The sequence below is a fragment of the Peromyscus maniculatus genome, chromosome 21, assembly GCF_049852395.1.
Source record: "Peromyscus maniculatus bairdii isolate BWxNUB_F1_BW_parent chromosome 21, HU_Pman_BW_mat_3.1, whole genome shotgun sequence".
NCBI lineage: Eukaryota > Metazoa > Chordata > Mammalia > Rodentia > Cricetidae > Peromyscus > Peromyscus maniculatus.
The window spans coordinates 37,633,559-37,661,158 of record NC_134872.1 but is presented as its reverse complement, the minus strand read 5'-3'; the positions used below and the strand labels follow the sequence as shown (position 1 = coordinate 37,661,158).

At 48.9% G+C, this 27,600-nt stretch overlaps 1 protein-coding gene across 2 annotated transcripts; it reads right to left on the bottom strand.

The window, feature by feature from the left end:
- Nucleotides 1-40: 40 nt before the first annotated feature.
- Nucleotides 41-27,528, bottom strand: Chst10 (carbohydrate sulfotransferase 10). Of its 2 annotated transcripts, none has more exons than XM_006980424.4 (7): nt 27,282-27,528; nt 25,271-25,377; nt 14,759-14,890; nt 8,110-8,201; nt 5,710-5,944; nt 3,250-3,355; nt 41-2,188 (listed from the first exon to the last, which is right to left on the bottom strand). In XM_006980424.4, exons 2-7 carry the CDS (start codon nt 25,290-25,292, stop codon nt 1,651-1,653), a joined length of 1,125 nt encoding a protein of 374 aa, XP_006980486.1. In that variant the 5' UTR covers nt 25,293-25,377; nt 27,282-27,528; the 3' UTR covers nt 41-1,650. The 2 variants fall into 2 exon arrangements, with proteins under 2 accessions (XP_006980486.1, XP_042121664.1); XM_042265730.2 differs by lacking the exon at nt 27,282-27,528 and adding an exon at nt 26,449-26,610.
- Nucleotides 27,529-27,600: the final 72 nt, after the last annotated feature.

The window sequence follows — 27,600 nt, the reverse complement described above, 5'->3', positions numbered from 1 at the left end:
GAATGGAGGGAAAGAGAAAGACCAAAGCAACCCGGTCAGATACAGGAAAGAAAATGCCGCTTTAATCAAGACTAACTTGAAGGCCTTAACTCCACACACACGCTACTAACACTGTTGCCTGTCAAGAGCAGGAAAGAGGTCATGGACCAGCAGTTCAGGTCTGAAGTGGTTTTATGAATGCCAAAACTTCATTAAAAATAACCCAATGTCACGTTCTTGGCATGTCGGTCGGCCAGGGAAGGCCGAGCCTCATTCCAGTCTACAGCCCCATCCCTGGTCTCAGCCCGCAGCCCTCAGGAACTACTGTGGCCCTGGAGCCCCCTCGCCACTGGTCAGATTTGGCACATATTTTAAATTTTATTTTACTTTCACATTTACATGTTCAGGAAGGCTTTCTGAGACTCAAGGAGGACTGTGGCCTTTAGGAAAAGCTAGCACAGTTTCACCGGACCCTGGGCAGATGTGTGTGCCAGGGACTCCCTCAGGGAGACCATTCTGTCATCTTGAGCAGCACGTTGCTGCTCGTTGGCGGCCAACATGGCTGCTGTGGCTTTCTTTTTGCCGGGGCCTGGCCTCAGTGCCTGGATGACATGTTGCCAGAACTGGCTTCACCCGAGATTTTATTGCTGATGAATCTGGTTAGCCGACTCGTGGTCTTTCTGTCCAGAATGGTGGCACTATTAGAACCAGGGCTGGAGGATCCTGTCTGTCGACATGTGTGGACATGGCAGTGTGTAAACAGTACTGGATTCTGCAATGCGGGCATGACGTGCCTGCCTGTTGTCAGCAGGGACTTGTATCCTTTTAGGACAGCGGGGTTCATGGAGGAGACAGGTGGAAAAGTTCCCGCTGCTCACTCCAAGGGCAGTCCAAGATAAAAGCAGGAGCCAAGACAAAGGCACCCAATTCCAACAGCAGCCTGAGTTCCCAGGACCGTCCAGTTCTTTCTTCCCTGTGCCAAGTTCCAAGTCCCCAAAGGTGTCCCTACATACCCCCCTCATTTGCCAGAAGGGTATCACTTCTGCAGAATGAAACAGATGCTTATAGGGTCAGAGGACCTGGAAAAAAAATGGGCTAGCCTGGAACTTGAAAGGACAGACTGCTCAAATGGTTCTGTGACTATCACCACCAAATGTCACAGGGCCTCACGCTTGAGGAACATAAATGATCTGTGTCTGTGGCTACAGTTGTGGCGAGATGGAAGAGGCATCCTTCTGACTTAGATTTGAGTCTGCATGGGCCCCAGTAACTTCTGCAACCATTCAGCATCTCCGTCTCTCTTGAAAGTGCTGGGTCTGTGCAATCCACAGGTCACAGGTGACACCACCCAGCCACTGCTTAGCTGCTAGTGCTAATGGCAATGTGACAAACAGGGAACAGCTCCTAGCACTGTATCCTCGGGGTCTGCCCACCAGTCTGCAAACAGTCTTTCTTAACCTCTCCTGGGAGTGATGGCTAGTGACCTAATGATACAGTTTCAAGGGGGTGGGGTTGGCGGGCCTCAGAGCATCTGACAGCCAAGCTCAGATAATCAGAGCCCAACACCATCTGTTCACAGAACTATGGGGATGATGGAGAAAGTCTCATAGCTGTGCTCAGACCTCCACCTCATCAGACCCTGATCTAGCAAGAATTCAAGGGCCCTATGCATTAATTTAGCAAAAAATCTGGTTTCTGATACCCAAAGAGCTTAAAGTCCCCTTCAAAACGCGCATACAGGCGCCGGATGTCTCGTTTGCTGATGCCCAGGAAGTAGTGTTCTACTTTAGTTCTGTTGTACGAGGTGATGCCTGGGGGGATGGTGGGGTACGACACCAGGTGGTCTATGCCAGCTTCCTTCAGGATGTACGGGGCATCCTCCTCCAGGGTTTCATGGTGTCCGATCACACTGTACTTTATCTCACAGGGTGCACAGAGTTCTACATAGGTCACCCAGTGGATGATATGGTCCCCAAACTGAAGGTCTAACCATCTGTGGTTTGGGTCACCCAGGTAGCGCACAAAATCTTCAAACTGGATCCCCCGGGTCTCTGTTCGGTCCTTCCGGTACTTCCTGATAATGCCAGGGGCGATCTCATGCCTGTACCAAGGCTCAAAGCGCGGATTGTGCACGAACTTATCCTTAAAGGCCGAAATCAGTCTTTCGAAGGGATCTCTCACAATAAAGAACTTGAAGTATGTTTTCAATCTGAGGAAAGACAGATAGGAGACGAAACTGATGCTCTGGTAGGGTAGAGAGGGCCGGAGCAGGATAACACCAGGCTGGGCCCTGTGGAAGGTATGTCCTATACATAGTGCACATTGTGTACTGTGCACTCAACACTGCGATCAACCCATTCTACAGGTGAGTAAACAGAGACCTAAAATACCCAAACTGGACTGGAGAGATGGCCCAGTTGTTAAGAGCACTGGCAGCTCTTCCAGAGGTTCTTAGTTCAATTCCCAGCAACCACATGGTGGCTTACAGCCATCTATAATGGGATCTGATGCCCTCTTTTGGCCTGCAGGTGTATATGCAGATAGAGTACCATAGATATAAAAGAAGAAAATCTTAAAAAATTAATGTGTGAGCACATAAAAAAGAAAGAAGGAAGGAAGGAAGGAAGGAAGGAAGGAAGGAAGGAAGGAAGGAAGGAAGGAAGGAAGGAAGAAAGGAAGAAAGGAAGAAAGGAAGAAAGGAAGAAAGGAAGAAAGGAAGAAAGAAAGCCCAAACTGCTCAAAGCCCTTGCATCCATCCTCTGGGACTGATGAGAAACTGTTTAACCAAGGGTTTGTTTTATTTTCCTAATTCAAAACTTCAAAAACTTTTACAAGTTTTGTTCCTGAGCAGGAAATCACAAGGACTAGAACCGTGAGTTGGTATTAACCAAGGCCAGAGACTTATTTTATGGGCATAGCTTTAAAGAGGGCACCGCAGGCTGCCAGGGGAATCAAACTAAGAGGAAAGAATGGGGGAAAGGACTCGGAAGCCAGGCTGTACACTTCCAATAGGGAGGGCACCCGGGCGAGCTGCCCCCGGGGGGAGGGGGGGCTGCAGCAGAGCAGGGCACGCATGGGCTTGAAGGGCTTGTGTTGGCGACAAGAAGGACAGTGATGATCCTGCATCTGTGCCGCATGCCAACACAAAACGGCTGACCCGCAGTCTTTGGAGCCGAGTGGCTCACACTACAAGGACAAACCGAGCCTGGGTGGGGCTTTGCTGGAAGACTGTTTGCCCTCCCTCTTCCCCTCTGAAGAAGCTGCCCTTACCGCTTCTGAATTCCCATTTTGCTGAAGGAGGAGAGGCGCGGCAGGCCATTTTTCTCGTGGTCGTGGACCACGTTTTCGGGGATCTCTTCAATGGAAGAAAACGCTCCTGGGGGAAACAAGAGGAGAAAGAGCATGAACTGCCTCAGCATGATCTTTAGAGGAGTGCATCCATGGCGTCTCAGGCCTCTTAACCTCCACAGCACACAGGAGAAGCCCACCCTGAATGTCCACGCGTGCACCTTTGGATTCCAGCTGTTTCTGCCGGAAGGAGAAACAGGAGCTGCTTTTCCTTCCCATCCATCAGCTAACGGGAAGAAAGAAGGTTATGTAGGGGATGGGGAAGGAAACAGACCGAATATTGACAGCACACAGCCCCAGTACTGTACCTCGAGGCTAAATCTTCCCTAAAAAATGAAAGAGCTTGTTCTCCTCTGAGATGACAGGAGATGTTGGAGGGGCATGACATGGAGCGCAGCATCCCCCTATGCCCACAGGACTGCCGAGTCCTCGTCTCCATGGCAGACTGTGCTTCTGTGGCACAACACTACTAGACCAATGGTGTTTCTCACAGAACGCCATGGCAGCCCACACGGCAAATGGCAAAGACACTTGGTGATGAGAAACCCCGGCTAAAGTTCGGGGATCAGGAGGGCTTCCCTCCTCAAAGCTACTCATTCTCCTTATAACCCTGCTATTTCGGCCATGCTCCCTCTCTGTCTCCCTCTCTTTGTCTTTCCACCCTGGCCACCTCTGCTCTGCCCTTGCCTCTCTCATGACTAAGGTAGGTTCAGTCTGTTGGCCACGTTCAGTCTGCTACTTTCTGCTCTGGACTCCTCCAGATGCCTGTGGCTGTTTTATCTCTCCTATCCACAATACCCACCCACCACCACCACCCCTTAACCACAGTATGGAAGAGTCAGGGCATCAGTTTATACAAGAGGACGATGGAGGACCCAGGGCTTTGGATCTGGGCCTGGGCCCACTCACTGTCCAGGCCCACTGGGGATCAGCTGATGATGCTCACTGGGACTTCTCAGCTTTATATGACCTGGCAAACCCATTCCTATGCTTTTTAATTTTGTTTGTTTTTCTTTTATTTTTTAGGAAATAAAATTCTATGAGTATACATTGTTTTAGAAATAAACAAGCTGACTTTCTCTACTGAACAAAGTGATGAGTTAGATAGTAAAAGCCTTCTTAAAAATAAGTTTAATTGCTTATCCTCGCTAAACATTTGATGGGTGTTGATGTCAAGGGGGTTGTTTTCTTAAATAACTTGTAATGATAAATAAAAACATAGCACATGACTCTGACAAACACAGGAAGTCTGTTGTGATCTTGTGAGGTGTTTTGACACACACATTCACGTAGCTTACTTCCATTTCATTCCGCCCTTGTGATTCGGGATGCTTCCCTCTGCCCCGACCCATCTGGGGGCCTTTTCGGTGTACTTTGTTTTCAACTTGATTTGTATGGAGCCTCGAGCTCCCACTAAAAAAATCCAGCACACTGGCGCATTACTTCAGGAGCACATTCACTTTAACTGTGTATCCAGAGGATGAGGCCTTGTCCTTTCTGTCCGCCAGCTGACCTGGACAAAGGGCAAATGGCGGCCAGCTGGCCAGTGTAGCCAGGAGCGGGCTTGGGACCTGTGGGCATGATGCTGAACCACAAGAATTGGTCCCAAGGTACCTAGGGTGTGATTTCTGACCAGAAGCAGCCCTGCTTGGAACTCAGTCAGTTGGAGCTGAATTTTAGCGGACAGAGCCTATAATTATTTTAGGTCAGTATAGACTAATTGGGATTTAAATAAGCCTGGTGTCTAAACAGAGTGGTGAATAACCAAATCCACAGTGTATGAACTCATTTTCCTGTGATTTAATTTGTTCCCCAGTGAACATTAGATTTTCGGAAGCAAGCTAATGGGACACTTTCAGTCTACAGCAGACAAGGTGCGGCAGTTTCTGTCTCCACAGCCAGGCTCAGCAGACTTGGTCTACAAGTGAAGCTGCCTGAGGCCCCGGGGGGCCGGAGTCTCCTCCCAGGCTCTGGCTGTGGATCCTGTGACTACAGAATGCCTCAGAGGGGTGTGGTGGCCGGGAATGAGAAGAAGGGCTGACGGGGGTGGATGATCTGAGTGAAGATGGTAAGTTATAGCTGCGAAAACTCTGGAAAACCTGCCCTTGGCTCCGTGATCAAAACATCTCAGGTAGCGCCACCAGGGGCTGGCTGGGACTGGAGCTCAGCAGTAGGATGCTTGCCTAGCACACACACAGCCCTGGGTTCCATGGCCAACAGGGTAAAAACAAAACAGCGTTAACCCCGCCAACTTTTAAAGAGAACCTTCAGGAAGACCGTGGGGTCTTTTCGGAAGAAACCATCACCTCCTTGGATGCCACCGTCACCCATCACAGGCGGATAATACCCCCCCCCCCCCCCCCCCCCCCGCGCCACGCGTACCGTTCAGGACGATCAGCACTTTCTTCCACTGGGTGTTGCCCACTTTGGGGGTCTGACAGAAAAGGATCTTGTGCTTGTCACAGACAAATATTCGATCGAGGACGAACTTAGAGACCTCAGTGTGCGAGAGGTTCCTCAGGGCCTCTTCCCGGCAGGCGTTTCTGACCAGCTCCAGCCGCTCCAGGTAAACCGGGGGCTGGTCAGGGCGGCCTTCTGAAAGCATCTTCCCAGTTGGCTGTCAGTGAGAGGGACAGAGAGAGGCAGAGGGATCATGGGCATGAAGCAGAAGGGAACCTCTGAAGCCCCCTTCTCGTTTTCTTTCCATTCCTAGAGTGACGGCCACCATTCCTTGTCTGTCACTTCGCAGGGCCCTTCTCAGGCCCCTCTCCACTGCCTTGCCGAGTTCTAAAGATGGACAGTGACAGGTGGCTCCTGTGACTCTCCCAGAAGGCTGACCCGATGAATCGACAAGATGAGAACGCTGGAGTTCCAAGAGAAGAGGCAGTGTGCGGGGCCATTTCACAACCCGGAAGAACATCCCTGAGGTGAGCAGTCCTGGACTCAAGCTCACCCCCATCTGCCATGGCTCTGAAGGTTAGCGGGACCATTCACTCCATAGCTACTAAGTCCTGACTGGGTGTGTGACAGCTACAAGGTCTTATGGGGATACCCAAGAAAGCTTTCACTGAGTAACGGTGTGTGTGTGCATGTGTGCACGTGAGCAACGGTGTGTGTGTGTGTGTGTGTGTGTGTGTGTGTGTGTGTGTGTGTACGTGAGCACAGTCCCTGTATGTGTTGGGAAGGAGAGATGCTGAACAGGAAGAGCAGAGGAGCCTGGGCGGGACAGAAGGAGCTGTACCAGTAATATATGGACTAGTGTTTCAGGAACGCTTACCAATCATGCCTTGGGTGTGTGCATGAGTGTGTATGTGGTATTTGGGGGGTCTATCCCAGAAGGTGTGTGTTTTCTAAAAGGCATCTTGAAATAGCAAGGGACCACTACAGGTTAAGCTCTTTTTCCCCCAGAGGTAGTAACTTCTCAATGGGGCCCTTGCCTTGAACTGCTTTTGCAAATAGCTCATCTGCCCTTGTGGTATTCTCCATTCACATATTTAAATATTTCCTATTAAAGATGTCCCTTGGGTTATCGCAGAAGAACTTTGCAGACCTGACCTTTGTTACATGAATGTCTTGCTGTCAAGAAACCACAATGGCCGCCTGCTCTGATTGGGATGTCTCTGTTCTTACTGGGTTCTAATCTGCCGCGTTCGCACTGTGAACCAGGCAGCAGTCTGCCCTTTTCCCTAGGCTAGTCCTGGACTGACGAACGTCTTCAGCGATGGACACTTTATCCTTTCAGTCCTGATTGTGACCTTTCAGACCCAGCATGAGGATTGGCAAAGGGAGGGAGGGACCTTCCTGAGTATATCCCTCTCCCTGGACAGGGAACAAAGGGAGTTATGTGTGAAAGTGGTCCCGCAGAGGAACACAGGGAGTCAGTACCCAGACATTCAGAACTCCACAAAAGCTGACGGCATGGGCTGAGCCTATTATCTGCCGTGCCATCTGGGGGCCTCTCCCTTGCTCTGGGTTCAGCTGCTCATCCATACAGTTTGGAGGCTGGTCCCATGTCCCCTGTCAGCCCCAAATTCCACTCTGGGTCAGAAATCTTTTCACAGTCTCAGTTTCTTCCTGACCCTATTCAGCACACTCCATTCTCCCAGGGAAGCCAGCATTCCAGCCATCAGGAAGGAATTCAGCATGACCAGCACTTACAGAGGGCCGGTGAGGAGGGACGCAGCACAGAAGACCACCGGCCTCACCGACTCCACGCTCAAATGATGGGGGGGACACAGAAAGCGAAGGAACTCCAGCTTGAGCAACCCTTGCCGTCCCTTATCCAAAGTGCTCAGGGACAGAAGTGCATTGGACGTGGAATTTTTTTTTTTGGAATTTTGGAATATTTTTCCATCCATAAAACGATACTGCAAGAACTCCCGTCCAAACCTGAACTTCATTTGTGTTTTATATACACCTGGAGGAAATTTTCTACAATTTTGGGGCATTGAGTCCGGGGCCTTCTCCGTGTTAGGTAGGAGCATGGCATTAAGCAATAACCCTGGCACTATAGAATATTTTAGCTAATTCGATGCATAAAACAAAGCTTCATGGCGTGGAAATTTCCATCGTGTGGGCTCAAACAATTTCAGATTGTGTAGCTTTCATATATTCGATTTTCAGATTAGGAATTCTCACCCTGCACTATAAACCCGGCTGCAATGGCACAGGTGGGAACCTGTGTGAGCCGCTGGGGGAAGCTGCTTCCATGTGACGGGGCCACTGTGCAGTGTGTCCTAAGGAAAGCAGTGTCTTCGTCGGAGGGACAGGGCTTACACTCACCTTCGTACCCTCAGGAAAATGCTTCTCTCCTCTTGGCTTCCCTGGTTCCGGCAGGGTCGTCAGGGACACAAACTCCTGTTTGGCACTATACCCTGGAAGACAAATGATTCAGATATCTCCTCACAGAGCACGGGACACAGAAATTGGTGGGATTGGAATGCCACTCTGGGAAAGGCTGTACCCACCCAGCCATGCCTGACTGGCTCTTGGCAAAGGCAACCCAAGTGGAGGTCAGTCTGTTTAAGAAAGGGAGACGGAGCAAGCGAACCTCAACCTACAGAAGGAGCCTTTACCTAATCCTCATACCTTCTTTTGAAAAGAATTTAGAGACTTAGCCGTGAAATACAAAGCCTCGGAACTTAGAAGAACACACAGGACAAGAATCCTTAGAAAACTGAACTCCATCAAAGCTCAAAACCTGTGCCCATTTGAAGAGGAGGAAAAGAGGAGCTTTGGGCTAGGGAAAGCATTTACAAGCCACACTCAGAGAGCATGCATCTAGAAGACACGAAGAAGTCAACAGATGCAGCATTTAAGAAACTATAAACAAGCCGGCGGTGGTGGCGCACTCCTTTAATCCCAACACTCAGGAGGCAGAGGCAGGTGGATCTTTGTGAGTTCGAGGCCAGCCTGGTCTACAGAGCGAGATCCAGGAAAGGCGCAAAGCTACACAGAGAAACCCTGTCTCGAAAAACCAAAAAGAAAGAAAGAAACTATAAACAAGCCCATCTGCAAAGGAACAAGATATGCAGACACACATCACTGAAGATGCTCACCGCCACTGGCCACGAGGCAAATGGAAATCAAAATCACAGGAAGACAGTACCACAGCCTCATCAGAATATGTGAGAAGGACCAGCGACCACATCAAAGGCTGGAATGTGGAGAAAACTGGTCATGTAAACAATGTTGCAGAAATGAAATAGCTACTCTGGAAAACTGCCTAGCAATTTTTCGGGGGTGGGGGTGGGGGGTGGGGGGTGGAGGGCAGTATGGTAACAAGAACAAGCAATTGTGTTTCCTAGCATTTATTACAGGGAAGTAAAACATCTATGTTCACACAAAAACCTATATACAAATGTTCACAGCAGCTTCATTTGTCATGACCTCAAACCGGAAGTGGCCCACATGCCCTTCAACAGGTGGGTGGCTAATGAACCGGGGTACACCTATACATCGGAACACAACTGAGCAATAAAAAAGTCAAGAATCACTGATAACCCTATGAACATGCTAGATGAACGCTCTAGGGGATTACATGTGTGAACAAAGTCAAAAGGTCACGGGCTACAAGGCATTCTTGAAATGACACGACTGGATAGAGGTTCAGGAGCCGAGGCTCAGGAAGTGGGGGGAGGGAGGGATAGACATGGATGTGACACAGCCAGGCATAGTGGAACATACCTGGACCATCCCCATGCTTCAGAGGCTGAGGCAGGAGCATTGCAAGTCGGTAGTCAACCTGGGCTAGATGACGAAATTTGGATCTAGATGTCAAAAACATCCAAACCCAAACCAAAGGACAGCCATCACCAAGGGTGACATGATGAGCCCTCACGGGTGACAGAGGTGTTCTGCATCTGTGCCAGTATCCTGACTGTGATACTGCAGTGTAGCTCTGTACCCTCTGAGGACAGGTGGTAATGGAACACAGGGTCTCCCTGTCCTGTGCTACTTTTTATTAAAAAAAAAATTATATATTACACACACACACACACACACACACACACACACACACACATATCCTGCCTGAATGTATGTCTGTGTACCATGTGTGTTCTTGGTGCCTGGGGAGGCCAGAAGAGGGCCTGGATATCCTGGAACTGGAGTTACAGATGGTTGTGGATTGCCATGTAAATGCTGGGAATCAAACCTGTGTGGTGATATTGTTTGTGCTTTTACAAATAAATCTTGCCTGGAGATCAGAGTGTGGAGCTGGCCACTAGAGGCCAGGCAGTGGGGGCGCACACCTTGAATCCCACCACTTGGCAGGAGGAAACAGGAAGTGATATGGCTGGGCAGAGAGAGGAAGTGATAAGGCAGGGTGGAGACAGGAGCTTGGACCCTTTCAGGCTGAGGATTCGGTAGAGGTAAGAAGTCCCTCTAGTGGCTGGCTCCTTTACTGGTCTTTCAGCATCTACCCTGATATCTGGCTCTGGGCTTTTATTATTAAGACCAATTAGGAGTTGTGCTCTCAACCTGGGTCCTCTACAAGAGCAGCCAGTGCTCTTATCCTGATGAGTCAGGTCTCCAGTCCCTCAGTGGTATTTCTTATAATTGCATGCCACCCCTCAGTGATCTCCAGAGCACCCTCCCCCCAGAATTTAATTTACAAACAAAAAACAAAAACAAAACTCCAGCTGTCAGGCTAGAGTTTCCATGTTCACGTCAGAGCTCACGTGATTGTAAGTCAGCCTAGAGGACAGTTTACAAACCACTCAGCTGAGCAAAACTTGAAATAAACAGATTTTGTAGAAACCTTTCAAATAGAATCTGGACATAATCTATTACTTCCTGAAAACAGATGCACTTTCAATGTCTCACAGAAACATAAGGATACAATAAAAGCACACAACAACATATAAAAGTATTACTTCATTTAATAAAAACGTCCCTCGTCTTGGTTCAGTGATGCCTACATGGAGCCCGCTTTTCTACAGCCCCAGGCCACCCCAGTCTAGCCATTCTTTTCAATTGATTTGATTACTTTATCTTTATGTGATTTCACTTTGTATGTGTACCTGTCCCACATACGTGCCAGGTACCCACGGAGGCCAGAAGAACTGGCGTTGCAGACAGGTGTGAGCTGCCATGTGGGTGTTGGGAATTGAACCTGGATCCTCTGGAAGAGCAGCCAGTGCTCTTAACTGCAGCGCCACCCGCCTCCCCGGTCAGGCTACTGAATAGCTGCTCCCCCTGCCGCAAGCCGAGCATCTGCATACTCTGCTTTGGCTCGCCTCTGCACAAGGAGAAAGGAGGCACCTCACTGTGCCCCCACACCTCAGTGACTGGGCTGGACTACAGTCCCTGCTTCATGAACCCCACAGCCATCTTCGTTTACACTGGAGTAACAGTGCAAACCCGGCTGGAGCTATAGGCCCAAGCTGTTCGGAGCCTGCCAAAGGATAAAGAGCATGATGCTTGGTGGCTGAAGTCATGTGGCCACCACCCCAGCTGCACTGCAGGGCCTCTGACACCTACACTGACTGGTCCAATCGCCACTAACAAAACCTGTCACCGGTGGGTGTTGACGTGCTAAATGGATTTGTGAAACCCCTGTTTCCTTACATTTCGGGTAAAGGGAAATGTGTTCTGAATGCTAAATAACGGACTTGGCCACTGGCTTCTGGAAAGAAAACCACCTCATTTCCATGCTCGGAGCACACAGAAGGCCATGGCCACCGAGGAACCTCACCCTCCAGCCCCAGCTCGCCTGTCCGCCATTACCCTGGTGTGAGCATTTTTGTGATTTCGAAGCTCCCCAGAGTCTCTCCCTAGCTAACCCAACCCTGACTAACTACAGACAGAGGAGGAAGCCGAGTGGCCTAGTTTTTGCTTTCTGTCTTTGTTCTGCTGGTGTTCTGCCAGCGTCGCTGCTGTGACCAGAGGTGACGTCCCTCCTTCATTCTGCCCATCAGAAGCCAGTCCCCAGCTTCAGGGTGAAGGGCTGTGATCCCCCAAGGCATGGGGGGCACCTGAGCTCATGGCTAAGATTATGTTTGCTAACAGTCATAGTGATGGCTGTTATGGGTTTGTACAAAACGTCTACAATTGTGAAGAGAACACTGCTTTGTTTTGCCTTTCTGAAAGCGACCACAATCGTCCCCTAGCTGTCCCTGTGTTAGGTAACGATGTCTCCTCCCACCTCACAGCTCAGCCACAAACCCATGCCACTGGCAGAGGGTAGAGATAATGCAAAGTCATGGGGTCTGCCCGTCGGCCATTCGGAGCAACCTGAGGGGCTGCGATCAGGCCGAAGACTGACTGAAAGAGCAAGTGTGACAGATAAAAGAAAACTGCGTACAACTATCACAGACGAACGCAAGGGTTGTTTATGACTTCAAATCTTGACACGTCATGCCACTAAATACCTATCACTGGGCTGGATTTATTTTCCTTGATACAATCTGGTCATACACACTGGGTTCTTGCTCAACAGAAAAAGAAACTGGCTAAGGATAGGTCACTGCACAAACTGCTGAGCTGACACAAACCACCGTAGTGTCAAAGGTGGCAAACATGGAAATCATGTCGGACGGGTAGGCATGAAGAAACACACACGCACGCGCGCACACACACACACACACACACACACACACACACACACACACGCTGTGGCTGGGATTCCACACCAGGGACCCAGCTCCAAGGGAAGAGAGCCAGCAGGGAAGAATAACTCCCAGGGCAGCTAGCTGTGCTCCCGGGTTCCCTGAACGCCAAGAGAAGTACTCCTACAAGCCGTCCTCTGGCCTCTCCTAAGAAAGGGTCGTTGGCTTTCTTCTAGGCTTTTTACTTTCAATGTCTCTTAAGTTTTGGAAGTTCCGGCGTCTGTGCCCTTCTGAGAGCAGTGAGCGTAAAACCTGTGACCTCCCAGTACAGTGACACTGTCTTTACCAGAGTCTGCTGGGAAGGTGTTCCTTAACAGCTCCTGTCAGAGAACATTAAAATGCAAGAGCAGCCGGGCGGCGGTGGCGCACGCCTTTAATCTCAGCACTCGGGAGGCAGAGCCAGGCGGATCTCGGTGAGTTCGAGGCCAGCCTGGGCTACAGAGTGAGTTCCAGGAATGGCGCAAAGCTACACAGAGAAACCCTGTCTCGAAAAACCAAAAACAAACAAACAAAATGCAAGAGTGTATTTTTTAATTCTTTTTTTTTTTTTTTTTTGAGATGGGGCCTCACTTGTGGTCCATCTGGTCTCTAACTCCCAGGCTCACTCAGTCCCCAGCATGAGCTTCCAGAGTGGCAAGAGTGGAAGGTGTGTGTCACCAGGCTTCAATTATTTACCTATGACTGGCAGGAGTCTCGCTGAGATAGAGTACACACCGTCCTGGTTTTTAAAACAAACCCTCCCTGCCTTGCCCCTGCCTTCCTTACTAAGAGATCTATCTGAGGATCAGAAGTCACATGCTCTCAGCTTTTTAGCCGTTCTACATTTGGGGCTGGTTCCCATCTCAGAACTCTGAATTTTATCTGTGTCATCAGCAGAAGGTGACAGAGCCCGGCAGCTGACTAGGAAGTGCCTCCAAGATGAAAATCGTTCTCTGTCTTCACGAGAGATCACCCTATTGACTGTGCTGTCACTGTTAAAAATCTCCCAACTCGGACACTGAGATCACTGCTCAAACTCCAGCCTTGCCCTAAGATTTGAAGCTCATGCTTCTGACGGAGCCCCTGGTCCTGAGCACCCCGTGATGGCTCTGGGTGTCCGATACAGCAAGTGTAACCCCCTACCCTAGGCCATGCAAACCTCATCAACTTTCTCCCAGGGACTTCAGGAAGATGAGGATGGACCTTGTGATGACAGCCAGATGGTGCCGGATGGAAGTGCCTGTAAGGATTATCTGCAAACAAACCATGGTGAGGGGAACCACCACATGGGCTAACTCTGGGGTTTCCTCCTCCTCCCATATCCGCCAGATCTGCTTCATTTTGACTCTCCATTGGTAAAGTTGGACAGAGAGGACGGAGAAGCATGGGATATTAGATGCCCTTAGAATAGCTAGGCACCTACCCAGAGTTCTTGGTGGTATAGAAGGAGCCTATAGACAACTGGTCAAACTACTATGTCACAGGTTAGGACAGCTACTAGACGTAAGTGGTGAACACTGCTGGTCGAGACACACCTCTAATGAGCTGGGTACCACAGAAGGATGCACAAAGCTCTCTGCTCAGTTCCTAGGATCTGCTTCTCGGGCCAGTCTACTGCACTAAGGAGCTGTCCCCACATGGGCCATGCCCCTCCTCTCCTCAGCTCCTCCCCTTGGCCCTGGAGGAAGTGGTACAGAACCTCCATGCACACGGCAGCCCTTCACTAACCTGCCTCTCAGCTGGTGACGTCAGAGCAGGGCGTGTGTCCATTTTGTATGTGAACACCGAGGCCGAGGTTAACAGACGGCAAGACCGGGAGCAGAATCAGCTTGCCTAAGACCTAATCTGGCACTCTTCTTCATCCTCTTCCCCTGAAAGTCTTTGTCTAGTAAAGGGAGATGAAATCCTACAACACAGCTTCACAAGGCCCATTTAAACAACCCCCGCTTCCGCTACGCCGAGGGGAAACCATCCACCGCACGTCGCTGGCGCCCTGGCTGCGCAACCACAGCTGTGTTTCTCCGGACATGAGGCAGAGCCCTGTGACATTCCTTGCAGCCAGGCACTCAGAGGCACGGCAGGAAGGAAGCATCTCTATCCCAAAGGTGACACAGTGGCTTCAGCCACAAAGAAAGCACCTCTTGAGGCGAGCAGGAGGGACTCAATATAGCCATCTCCTCCCCTCCTCCCCTCCTCCACCTGGTTTCCGGTCTACGAAGACTTTGGAAGCCCCCTCGTATCCTTTGGTCAGGACGGTGGTCCTTTACGCTTGGTGCCTGGCAACAGTGCTGCAGGAGAATGCCACCGGCCCATAAATCCATTCTGCCGTGAAGCACACCTACCGTCCGGGTCTTTAAACGTCAACGTGATGAACTTGCTGGCCACCATGAACATGAAAATCACCCAGAAGCATGCAGCCAGCAGAAGCCACTGGTGGTGCATGTTGTCAAGCAGGAGCCATTCAATGATCCTTCCTGGAAGACACAAGCGAGAGGCCTCGGCCATTCAAGCAATTAAAAAAAAAAAAAGTAAGATAACACAGGTGTGATTCCAATGAGCAGAACCAATATCCTCGAGAACATTTCCTCTTTGCTACGGTGGGTATTCCGACTTGACATTTAATTTAACATTTCATATTTAATGGATACCACTGAATGGGGCTATAATCTTATAATTAAATCAACTTCCAACACCCAATGGAGGGGAATAACAGTGAACAAATATCATCCTGGAATCCAGGAGATTTTGATGCTGCAGATCTGCCTCCTGATTCCTGTCTCCCAGGGCAGTGTCATAAGAAGCTCCTGGAAGAGCCTGGAAGGAGGAGGGGGTCCAGCAGGAGGCCTGCCAAGGACTAGACTAGATCTTTGTTGGGCAATTCCTGGAGGGCAGACACCAGGCTGAGGCAGGCACAAGACGCCATGTTTAAAATGCTGACTGGTGGACAAGGTGTATCCACACGGAGAAAATCTAAGTAAAAAATAAATAAATAAATAAATAAATAAATAAATAAATAAATGGAGAGAGAGAGGGAGGGGAGGGAGGGAGGGAGGGAGGGAGAGAGGGAGGGAGGAAGGAAGAAAGGAAGGAAGGAAGGAAGGAAGGAAGGAAAGAAAGAAAGAAAGAAAGAAAGAAAGAAAGAAAGAAAGAAAGAAAGAAAGAAAGAAAGAAAGAAAGAAAGAAAGAAAGAAAGACCTGTGCTTCTATAACCTAAGGTCATTTTCCTCAAGGACCTGTGTAGAAGTTTGGGGGTGGGTGCTCTTCATGTTATCGGCTGGGAGGGATGTAGGGCATTTCTGTTGATCCTCAGCCTGTCACAGAAAGTCACACTCTGTTGCAAGGACACACAAGGAACCAGGAAGTCAATCCTCAGCAGGAGGGACAAACAAGTACGTTTCAGTCAAGTGGCACTTCTTGAAGCAGGATTAGACCATGCAAAGAGATCAAACTCGGCTGTCTGCCACCAGCTGACGAAGGTCGGACACCACTCTAGACAAGAGAATTGGTCTCCCCGTCTGCGGCTGCTAACAGTGGGTGATTTCAGAAAGGAGCTTCCTAGGCCTGCCTGGTCAGAGCTCAGCCAAGACCCAGAAAATAATAACCCTCCTCATTCCCCGAACACCCTAGTCTAGAGTGTCCCTGGAAACCCAGTTCCTTCCACGGCACCTTGTGAGGGGTTCTCTGACGTCCCTGTCTGAATACAGTTTGCCAGGGAGCCTGCCATCTCCCACACTGCATACACTTTCCAGAGTGTCTTGTGGGTACGCTCAGGCACCCACAAGTGAGGCCCAGGGTGTTTTCACTGGGGTCTCCAAGTATGGTGGCCAAATTATATACAAAAATAGGAGCCCAGTTTAGTTTACATTTCGCATAAACAAATACATTTACAGGATCTACTCAAACAAACAAAAATCTCTATATTTTTCTGTGCGTATATATTGGGCCTAGTGTTTCCTGCATGTCCCCAGGCAAGGCTGCCAGAGTAAATAGATAGAAATGGGACGTGCCTCATTAAGTTTCTAGGAAACAACACACACATTTTTGACATGTCTTAAATGTTGCATGGGACATACCTAGAGTGAAGAAGCGATTTGCCACTTCTGAAACAGAGATTTAGCTGAGTGTTTGCAGTTTGCCTGTTAGAAGACGTGCCAAATCCCTCAGCTGCCTGAGGTAGGCTGCCCCGTGTCTCCGGGAAGTCTCACGAAGCCTCATTCTCTCTTCCTTCCTCAACGGGGCAGCTCAGTGCAATGTGGAATTTTAAACTTCCCTGTAATCTCAGCCTGGCCTGACTTCAGACTGCCTCTCGGGCCACCAGCTCTGTCACTTAACCTCCAGAGTCCACCTCAGACACGAGGCCTTCATCCTCGCAGGGGCACACAAAATGAAATTGTGTCAGCAGAGGACTAGTGCATGTTGTGAGCTAGATCACCCCAGGGCTTTCCCTGAGGCCCCGATGTATGGAGACAGAAAGTAGTTCCATCTCTAAACCAGGAACATGCTTAGCAGAACCAGAAATGGGCTGCTGCCAGGGCCTTGGGGGAGCTGCGGCTTGCGGATTTTGAGAACCTCTTTCTACCCTAAGGGGCTATTGGTTATCAGTCCCCAAATTGCTGCATGTTCCTCTCTGACATCCTTGAGGTAGCCTGTGTTCCCCTTGGGCAACACTGATTAGCTACCTGCTGGCTTTGTCCCAGGATGGCTTTCTGCTGACTCTACCCCATTTTTCTCCCCAAAATAGTATATAAGATGCTGTACTTCTGAACAAGCTTGCTTGGCATAAGACACAGCTTGGGCAGGAAAGCCCTGACCCCGGCTTTCTGTCTTGTATCTTTCTCACCTCCTGGCCCTCCCACTTAGGAACCCGTCACTGAAGAATGGCCTGTTGGTTCAGGTCAAGCACCCACTCCCTACTGTATAGACCCTGGTAGAACCAGGTTGGCCAACCCCTTGGCACCCCTCCACGCTCTTCTACTGTGGTGACAGGAAATGAATACAGCAATGCAGTGTGTCCCAAAGAGACGGGAAAGGAGGGTAGAGATGCCATCTCAGATGATGTCTTGCTTTGCCCTCCTACAGACAGGTGAGAGTCAGGCTGTGCTGGATCCTGCGGTCCCAAGTTCATTCAACGTGTCCTCAAGACAGTGACTCTTGGAGGAGGCACCCCCACGGGCTGGATGGGAGTGGCCTGCTGAGAAATCCTGCAGCGGAGAGGCTGGTAGGGTAGCAGAGGAATAACGTGGCCAGACGGAGTCTCAGGGAGCTGGGGGCAGTTCCGAACAAAGAGGCCCTTGTGCGGAATGGCCCACTCTCTCCTGAGCTGTGTTCTGTGAGCGAGGGCACACAGAGGAGGCCTGGGATGGCCCCCTCACACACACAGATTTGCTCACTCTGCACAGCCGCTGACAGGGGACACCCAGGCACTGACCCCTCTGTTCACTTCCCATGAACATTCTGGTCCCTGAGCACCCCTGTGCCTGGCTTCAGGCTCTCGGGGTGGGGGGTTATATTAATGAATCTAATCTCAGTGGGAACTGGTCTTCTGAGGGGATCTGATTGGGTGTACCCACTGGGCCCACCCACCTTTACAGAAGCTGGAAGGGATCCATAAACAGTCCTCTGAAACGCTGAGCCTCACAGAACTGTAGGAAGCCTGGTGTGGCAGGGAGGAACTTCAGAGTCAGAGGCTGGAAAGTCCAGCCATGCTTGCCCTGCAGTGTCCTTAAACCAGGGACTCCCAGGCGCTCTCCACTGGGCTGGTACCAAGGCAGGGCTGGTACCAGAGCATGTCTATCCTCCTTGCCCTCTAGCTGGGTGGCTGCAGACTTTTTGTGACTAGCTGCCTGGGCCCCACATTTCTCAGTTCTATGGATAAAACTACCATCTGCACACGTGCCAATCTGTTGATGTTCCCACAGAAGAGTCTGTTGCGGTATCTCAACATTCACACAGCTTATAGTAACATTCAGTGTGCACTTTATTTTCCAAAAAGTTTAATTTTCAATGCAATGTGTGTAAAATGTCCTCAGAGCTGATATTTAGACAGTCCCTTTCTTTCCCAGCCCAGCTCCTGTGCAGGCTTGGGGGAGGTAGAGAAGCAATTCCAAGGCTCCTACTTCTCTCCTACCCACTCTAGAACTCATTTACTGCCCTTCTTAAGACACAAGGATCTCCTGTGGGGCATGAGGACCTGGAAAGCCTATGAGCACAAACACTAGCTCCCGTTCAAACTGGTCCTCTGGAAAGAACGGCAATGCCAAGTCCTTACCGGTGTCTCAAGACCAGCCCAGGCTAGACTGCTGCTGACCCATGACCCCACGTCCTGCTGTGGGCTCTTTACCGCTGATGTTCAAAGTGCTCCCACACCACGAGGAGGGGGAGGGCCACTTTCCCTCATCACAGGCCGGTCGGTGCCCCAACATTGGTCTCTCTCATCTGGCAGCCCTGGGCTCTTGCTAAGCACTGCCTTTGCCCCTCCATGCATGTGAGCCCGTGCCAACTGACTCACATACCAAGGTCTAGAACAGCACCTCGTACACACAGACCTCAGGAAGCAGCTTGCTAATATTGCCATCTTCCTAAAGCAGGGTGCCACCTTGAAGACTCAGAGGGTTCCAGCCTCAACATGAGGGACACTAATAATTCAATACCCAATAACTGACACCAGGAAACATCAAAACTCTTAGCACTTCAGTGTTACTTGAAATCAGGTACTTTCTAAGTCGCAGTGTGTGCATGTTCTTGAATTGCCACTGAACTTAAAACACGCTGCTGTGTTGAAGAGACGGCTCAGTGGTCAAGAGCTTTTGCTGTTTCTCCAGAAGACCGGATGAGGTTGGCTCCCAACACCCACGTCTGGCGGCTCACAACTGCCTGTAACCCCAACCCCAGAAGATTCTACCAATGCCCGCTTCTGGCCTCTGTGAACACCTGCACTCACATGCACATACCCATATGGACCCAGACATATACATAAATAAAAATAAATCTTTTTTTAAAATGTTGATGGAAGAGTTAAGAAATCATGCTGGGGTCCAAGAACTTTAAGTTTAAAAGAAAACACTAATACACTAAAAGGCAAGCCTATAGGATAGACCCAGAGTCAACATGTATCATCAGTACATAGAAAAGGGAGAGATACAGGACTGGTGTCTGATCCTATTTGTTAACAAAAATAAAATAGGCATACATACTGTACTTGAGAATATGACTATGTGCATATGCATACCATAATATACAGAATTATACCCGAGAAGATGGAGAAACAGTCACTTTTACGTTAGACATATTTGTTTTAAAAGTTTTTTTTTTCTACAGCACATAGCCTTCTCACAATAAAAAAACGAAGGAAATATCAAAGAATGCCACCCCCCCACACACACCCTGATGCTTTTAGCTGCTGTTTAATTTTTTTTTTTTCTGCATCACTAGTATTAGCCACAGTTTCTTTACCACATGCAGTTTGGGAAAGGGAGGTATGGACTTTTCTAGCCAGGAAAAACTGGTGAGCGGGCCAATGTGCCAATGCGCTTTTGGAACATTGGGCAAATGCATATTTCTCTTCCTTGGTTAATTCTTATTTGCTTTAAAACTGTATAATTAAGCATAAACTGCAGAGAATAATACAGCAAAGACCCTTTCCTAACACCCCACTGTGGTTTTGCTGACCTTGGGTTTTCTTTCAAGGAAACGGGGCTACAGGCATGGTTGGAGCGTCTCCCTCCACTTGTCTGAGCTGCTGTACTTCAACCAGAGCAGACAGAAAGCCTCTGACAGATGAAGCAGGTAGGTAGTTCTTTCCCTGTGACAGGACAGGGTGGGTGGGGGTGGAGCGGGGCAGTTAAATCGGGCTGGCAGAGAAGACTGCGTTGCCCATGGTGCTCACCAAACAGACACACTACAGCTGGTGAAACCAGGCCGGGGAGACACACAATGTTTAAGCATTTAGCATGCCGGCTCATGGCCTATAGTGAGACAATAGAGTGGTTCACACAGGCACAAGTGGAAAAGCCGTGACTCAAAGGAACACGGTTCAAACATAAGCCAGACCTTGGCTTCCAAGTTGCATGCAATGTGAGCCAACTAGTGAGACTCTAGCCTAGTCCTCTCTCAAAATGCCCATTCCCCTCGGTTCCTACGTTACTCCTCTTTATAACACAGGACCCCCAGAAGTGAGGAGGCTAGAAAGTTCACAGAAAAAAAAGCGCCACGCCAATGTTAAATGTCCTGATTTAAAACTTCCACGAGAGGCTGGGGAGATGGCTCAGCTGTGAAGAGCACTTGCTTCTCCTTCAGAGGATCAGAGTTCGGTCCCCAGCACCCATGCTGGGCAGCTCCCAACCACCCATAACTCTAACTCCAGGGGATCCAAGGCCATCTTCTGGCTTTCGTGGGCACCTGCACCTGCACATACATGCACACAGACACAAACAATAAATCTTTACACAAATGATAAACTCTAGTGATTGTGGAGAGGTAGACTGTGATGGGGCTGCAGGCCAATCATCTTGGGCTATCTTCAGCATGCGAAATATTCATTCACTGCCCAGCTCTGTGGGTGGCCTAACATCCTTGTGACTCCGTGATAAATTCACTTAGAATGTATGAACAGACCCCTAGCTTCCACCAACTGGAAGACTAAGCCTGACACCAGATAGTATCTGAGGCCCACAGCAGAGGCTGCCCTACTTTGCTGGAGCCCACATACCCGATGTTAATGTCTTTGGAAACTGAGAGGTTTTCTTTGCTCTGTCACGATAAAACTTGATGAAATTGCTACCAGTTAGAATGTGGTACCGGAATCCACGTTCCCAGGCCATGATCATTCACATTCATCCCCAGAACAACCATTTCTTATTTCCTTTGAAGTGACCGTGTGCTTTTTTTTTTTTTAATTTTTATTTTTGGCATGGACATATACATGTGTAGCTAAGTTGAATGGACAAAGTAATTAAAAATTAATCATTTCTCAAATTCACCATAAAAAAAAAGTATGTTCTTTCATCCGATAGGATAGGTGTTGGAGACACAACAGTCTCAATTGTCCTTGTCGACTCTCAAGTCTAATAAACCCACAGGAACCTGGCTCCCTGCCGCAGGCCCAGGGGTCTGGTTAAAATGCAGATTCTTGGCACATTCCAGAGCAATAGGTACTCTTCCTCATTTTAAGAGGACTGGCTGCAAAATCTTATGGAGCCATGGCAGTCCAATGAGACTCTGAATTACAGTGCTCTCGATAAACAGCTGAGAAAGTTTAATTAGAATCTAAGCAATCTTCCATGAGTGTCTCTATCTCACCCCTTTCTTGCTCTTCCATCTATGGGGAACTAGACTCTGTGTACAGAGTTAAGATTCGCTGCCCACGGGGAAAGAAACCCTGTGAGGATGTGCCCCGTTTTCTAAACAAAAAGCACTCCCAATTCTCTCAGCCTCACTTCTCTAAGCATGCCCTATTCTCTGCACCGTGCCCCTAAATACAAATCTTCTCCGTGGGGCTTGCCACCACGCCAGGGCGTTAGGGTCCAGGCTCACAATGTCCACCTGCAAGCGGACTGGAGGCTGGCATGCCATGCTTCCCTCAGGGTTCCATTAAAGGCCCCCGCTTCCCGGTAACCAGGTGATGAATAGCCTTTAAAAAGCCTGGCATTTTCTGTAATTAACTCCCCATTGTTCAAGGAGCCAATACAGCCCCACCATGCCACTTCCAGCTAATGGCGAGGGCAGAGCTGAATGTGCCCACACTTCCCTGGTCACAGCGTGCTCCTGCACACAGAGAGCCCCAGCCCCCGGGAGCTGGCATATCCATCTTTTCAGCGCTTTCCTCCCCATCCAGTCGTTAAGTGGCACTTACACATGTCAAGATGCCAACATCTGATTCCCAGCCAGAGGGTGGGCTCTGGAGACCCACAGACAGAACTAGACTAGATGGAGACAGCAAGGGCTGGGGGGGGGGGGGAGTACTGCAGAACCCACGAGAAGACGAAGCCTCTTTTCTCTTCCGAACAAAAGAGAGGCAATGCACATCTGAATGTCTGTAATTACTAACGACAGCCACAGTGCAGGTACTGTCTTTTGATGAGACTCTCCCCTCTCCTGCATTTAAAAAAAAAAGGGATGCCTGTAGATTCATTTTTCTCAACTGTCCATGCTTTTCCCCTGCTGAAGCGGGAAGTCTTTCCCGTTCTGTGATCAAGTCTAATCCCATCTGTCACTCTGCTTTTAATATGTGCACACCGGTTTAGGAAAGGCTCCGAAGAGAGTCCTGTGGCACGCAAGCCCCATCAACTCTGTTTAAACAGGCTTTAGGCATTCACTTGCTCAGTAATAGTCACCAAGTGCTGATCTGAGCCCCTGAGAACACAGCAACGCATGTTCCCTGCTCCAGTATTGAATGCTAATAGACTGATGTGCTAGGTGAAAGACCTGTGCTTAGCAACAGAGGAAGGTAAGAGCAGAAGCCTGGGGTCTCCAGCGGGGAAAGCTGTTAAAAGTGGTGAGCATTTTAGCAAGGTGGATACTGCAGAGCACGTGCCCGCCACCACACTCACCACTGGAAACGACCGCTTGCCTTCCACAAGCCTGGTGGTGTCTTTCCAGTACCACCAACTGCTAAGTGACTATAGGCCACCATTGCCGGGCCCCACCCAGGGAACTGGGGTCAGCTAGGCACCGCCTTAGAGCAAAGAGGCAGAGCTGCTGGTTACATCGTTCAAGAGTGGGGCAAAGAGACAGTCCTGTAAGTGCAGGGAGCAAGCCCTCCCTGGAGAGACTAAAACGAGGCATCATCATTCTCACTGGTAGCATCAAGACACAGGACACAAGGCCAGGTCCTGGGCTCCCTGATGGTCCTGCAGGGTGGGAGGGGACAGTTCATTTCTCTAGCTGAGACAAGACTCCTGTTTTCAGAATGCTAACAGTTGATTTTTTTTTTCTTTCTACCATGGTTCACTAGTTCTGAATGTATAGTCTCAAAGATTGGGAAGCGTGGATTTTGCAGTTAATTAATTAAGATGTACATTTTAAGAAGTTATGAATGACCCAAATTTTTTTTTTTTTAATCACTAGTTTAAAAGACATGAAGTGACTTTTCAGCAGACTATTGTTTGCCCACAAACACCAGTGTCTCCCTCCAAACTTGAATATATTTCTATCACCCAATTGCTGAGGACTTCCGGCATCAGCAATTTCCACTTAGTAAGGGCTGGTTTTGTCATACACTGTAAGGTCCTGCTCTGTGTAGTTTCTTTGCTTAAGTGTGTCTATGACTCTGAATTCTTTTATGCCAATCTTAAAAATGCTTAAATTGGACCTGTGAGATGGTTCAAGGGTAAATGTGATTGCTGCCAGGCCTGAGGACCTGAATTTAATCCTTGGTACCCACATGGTGGACGGAAAGGACTGACTCCCCAAAGTTGTCCTCTGACCTCCACATGCTGTATCCTGCCACACACATGCTTGTAAACACACACACACACACACACACACACACACACACACACACACACTGTATTTGTAGACAGATATAGTATATGTATATAAATATATATACTTACATAGTATGTGTGTGTGAGAGTACAAAATAAATAAATGTAAAAACATGCACAAATTATAAACAATGAAAAGAACAATCCACCTGCCCTCCTGACCAGGACCCTGGACATTCTCGTACCAAGACTGTATGCAGATTTCAGCTCCTTGTTTACAATGAGTTGATCAAAACATCTGGAAGAAAATGACTGAAACTGTATATCTGAATGTATAATTTGATATAATAAAGATTATGTTTTATTAAAACAAAACTGGTAAAAAAAAAAAAGGGGGGGGCGGTTGGGAATAGAGCAAATCAGGAAGAGTTGACTAAACCACAGTCTAGGTTCTGGAATTCTGAAAGCTACAAGGAGGCTGGTGTCCCTGGTATAACATGAGCAAGAGGGATTTGAGGGGAGCCTGGGAGCAGAGCTGCTGATTGCCCTCTGGGGCTGAGAAGGAAGCCCTGGTCCTCACCCTATCACACATACCTCAGGCTTCACAGATACAGTGTTCAACTTCTGTAATACTTCCAGACACAAAGGAAACGTCTTACAATTTAGTAATTGTCTTCACCCCTAGAAGGACACTGGGGAGAAGAGAACCAGACTCCAAGGCTGGTACAATGAGGGTATCATCTGTCTGTCAGACTATTGGATTTTTGTTTTGTTTTTGTTTTTGTTTTTTTGAGACAGGGTTTCTCTGTAGTTTTGGTGCCTGTCCTGGATCTCGCTCTGTAGACCAGGCTGGCCTCGAACTTATAGAGATCCACCTGCCTCTGCCTCCCGAGTGCTGGCATTAAAGGCGTGAGCCACCACTGCCTGGTCAGACTTTTTGATTTTTGAATTGCGGTGTAGCAACAAATTTATTAAACTACAACTTAATAAAGCACAGAACAGCATACAAATTCGTCTTATATAGTTGTATTATAGACCACTGAGCTTTTACGTTCAGAGCGTCTGTTTCTCTGGATCAGAGTTCAGAATTTTTCTGCTGCAGTCCTTCCAACCCTGCCTTAGAAGGTTGGGCTGTCCTTGGTTAGCAGGACAAAAACACATCCTAACTCTGGCCAGTGAGAAATACAACAATGGTCAAGACAGGAGCTTTGAGTAATAGAATATAGTGAACACCTGCATGGGACAGTCTAGGCACCCAGCAGGCACCAACTCAGTGCTAGCTGCTGAGAGTTTGCCCCTACTGTATTTAAAGAGACATTTCTAAGTATGCATGTATATATTCATCATCAGATGCTTAAGTTCTCTCAAGTCTCTATACAAGCGAGACAGGAAGCACTACGAATATTGAAGAGCAATGACCTTAATAAATACCTTGTGGGTTCACATTTTCCATCACGGACCATCTGAGGCCTGGGGTTGGAGGTGTCACATTCTCATGCTGTACTTGTTCTGCTTGAGGTCTGTGGCTCCTCTTGTCCCTGTGTAGGATGATTTAAAATAGCAGTGAAAATTCAAGGCCATCTTCAGCTGCAGAGTTTGAAGCCAGACCAGGCTACATGAAAACCCATCTCAAAACAAAAAGACCAAAACCAAAACCGAGTAACAAAACCACCACTGAAAGTTAGGTCAATTTTCTTAACATAACTTAGTTTCTACTGGGAATAGTCACTTGGACTATACAACTGTATTTTGTATAACAGGTCCCTCACAGGAAGCAGGTAGCACTTGAATTTTTTAATAAACAAGAATATATGTGTGCCACGTGTGCCAAGAGAGCCAGCTATTTAAAAGTCACCCTTGTGATTTAGTATGAAAATTAAAATCATTAATGAAATATTTTTACAAAGAAAATAATCCAATCCCATTGTTTCCTTTGTTTGACATTGGGTAAATAATTTTTATACAGCACCATCCATTATTCCAATGACAGATACACTCTGGGTTCTGGATTCCTTCAGGCTTTAGTACCTGACAGATTCTGGACAAAAGCCATTTGATAAATGAATAACCGAAAAAAAACACAGATTTAACAGGGTTATTGGCAGAATAAACAAACAATGGCCTTTATTCTAAAAGAAAAACAAAACACCTCAATGTTAAAATTAAAGGCAATCTCATGTCACGTATCTTGAACAATTCAGATTGTGTGAAGAGAAAACAGACTGGATCTGAAGTCTCTAAGGCCTCCCATAGTCCTCTCCCTGCTATATTCCTGACTCTCCCATAATTCTTCATTGCATAATTTCCTGAAGCTTAAAAAATGACCCAACTATTACTGAAAATGGTCCAGAATATTTACAAATTCTTCCCGATGCTCTCTGTTCAGCTCTACAAGAAACCCCCATTTTTGTTTCCGGGAAGTAGAGACTTTCCCAGGTTATTTCCTTAAGATTCCATTCTTCGGGGTCAAGAGCAACCATGTAAAGATGTTTCTTTTCATCTTGAATTTCAATTCTGCTTCAAGATGAATTATGTCCTAATTATCCTGGGGACCCGAAGGTAGAAAGCCATTTATTTCTCTTTGTGTCTTTTCTTTTTAACCCACTCACCTAAAAAAGATGAAGTCCTGGCTGGTGATCAGCAAGCCAGAACAAAGCTGAGCTGCCTTATTTTAAGAATATCTCAAGACATTCCCCCATTCGAGGAGACCAACGAAGTGACCCAACTCCTTGTGGCCAGAGCCTCTGTCTGGTTAGGACCAATTTTTAGACAAATCCCGCTGCTCAGCTAACCAGAACCTGGCTGCGCTAGCTACTTTGTATTCACTGCCCAGCCCTTTCCTGCCTGGAGCAGACTTGGAGAGAGAAAAGGCACCACCAGCCTTTGGAAAACCTGTTTCATCTGTTCAGACAGAAAGTGCAGAAATTGACGTCTAGACCTCCAACTTCTGACAGGCCTCTTGGTGGAGAAAGTCTGAGGTGGAGCACGCTGGACCTGCTGGCAGCGCTCCTGCGGTTCCAGTCGGTCTTTCCCTCCGGCGCCACAGGAGCCGCGCTCAACCGTGCGCTCACTCGGAAAAGCTGCACAGGTTCCTCCCTCTCCGTCCTCCTTTCCCGCACGCCCCGGGGACCCAAGAGGGAAAAATGTTCTCCTCTTTCCAGCCCCCAATTACAAATGCAAATTCCCAGTCCAGGATGGCAGAGGTAGATGATGGATGGTACACAAGTATTACTGATTCCATTCATCACTGCATCCCGCACAAGGACGTCGCCTCGTTGCATAATTAAGTGATGAAAGCTCTTCCCGGAAAGACATCCAGGGATGTCTTTAAGTCGCCCCAGTACACACTGAGGTGGCTCGCCAAGGAAAACCGATTCCATCACCCTTCTGTCCACCCGGGATGGGGGTGGGGGACCCCGCGGTCCCCGGGTTCCCAGCTCACCCCTGTGCAGCCGGCGCTCGCGATCTCCTCCCGGGCTGCCAGCACTCTGCTCCAGCCTCCCCGGGCCTGTGGGCGTCCCTGATGTCCCGGAGGCCAGCTCCGCCCCAAGCCTTCGCGCCGCTACCCGCCGCCGCCGGCGGGGTGCAGGGATGTAGCGGCGCCGGAAGGAGGAAGCCGGGCGCGCGCTGGCTCCAGGGCGCGAGGCCGCCGCCCACCGTGGCTCCCCGAGCGCGGGCCTGGCCCTGCGCGTCGCCGCCTCGCGCGCGCGCCCGGCCGCCGCCGTGCTTGCGCGCGCGTCCGCGTCGCAGGAAGCTTGGAG

What these genes read in the sequence shown, in the direction of transcription:
- Chst10 (XM_006980424.4), bottom strand. Translation starts at nt 25,292, where the DNA reads ATGGAAAATGTGAACCCACAAG. An exon ending in GGAAAATGTGAACCCACAAG is followed by an intron (nt 14,891 to 25,270) that starts GTATTTATTAAG and finishes TGTGTCTTCCAG; the next exon opens with GAAGGATCATTGAATGGCTC. An exon ending in AAAATGGGAATTCAGAAGCG is followed by an intron (nt 2,189 to 3,249) that starts GTAAGGGCAGCT and finishes GTCTTTCCTCAG; the next exon opens with ATTGAAAACATACTTCAAGT.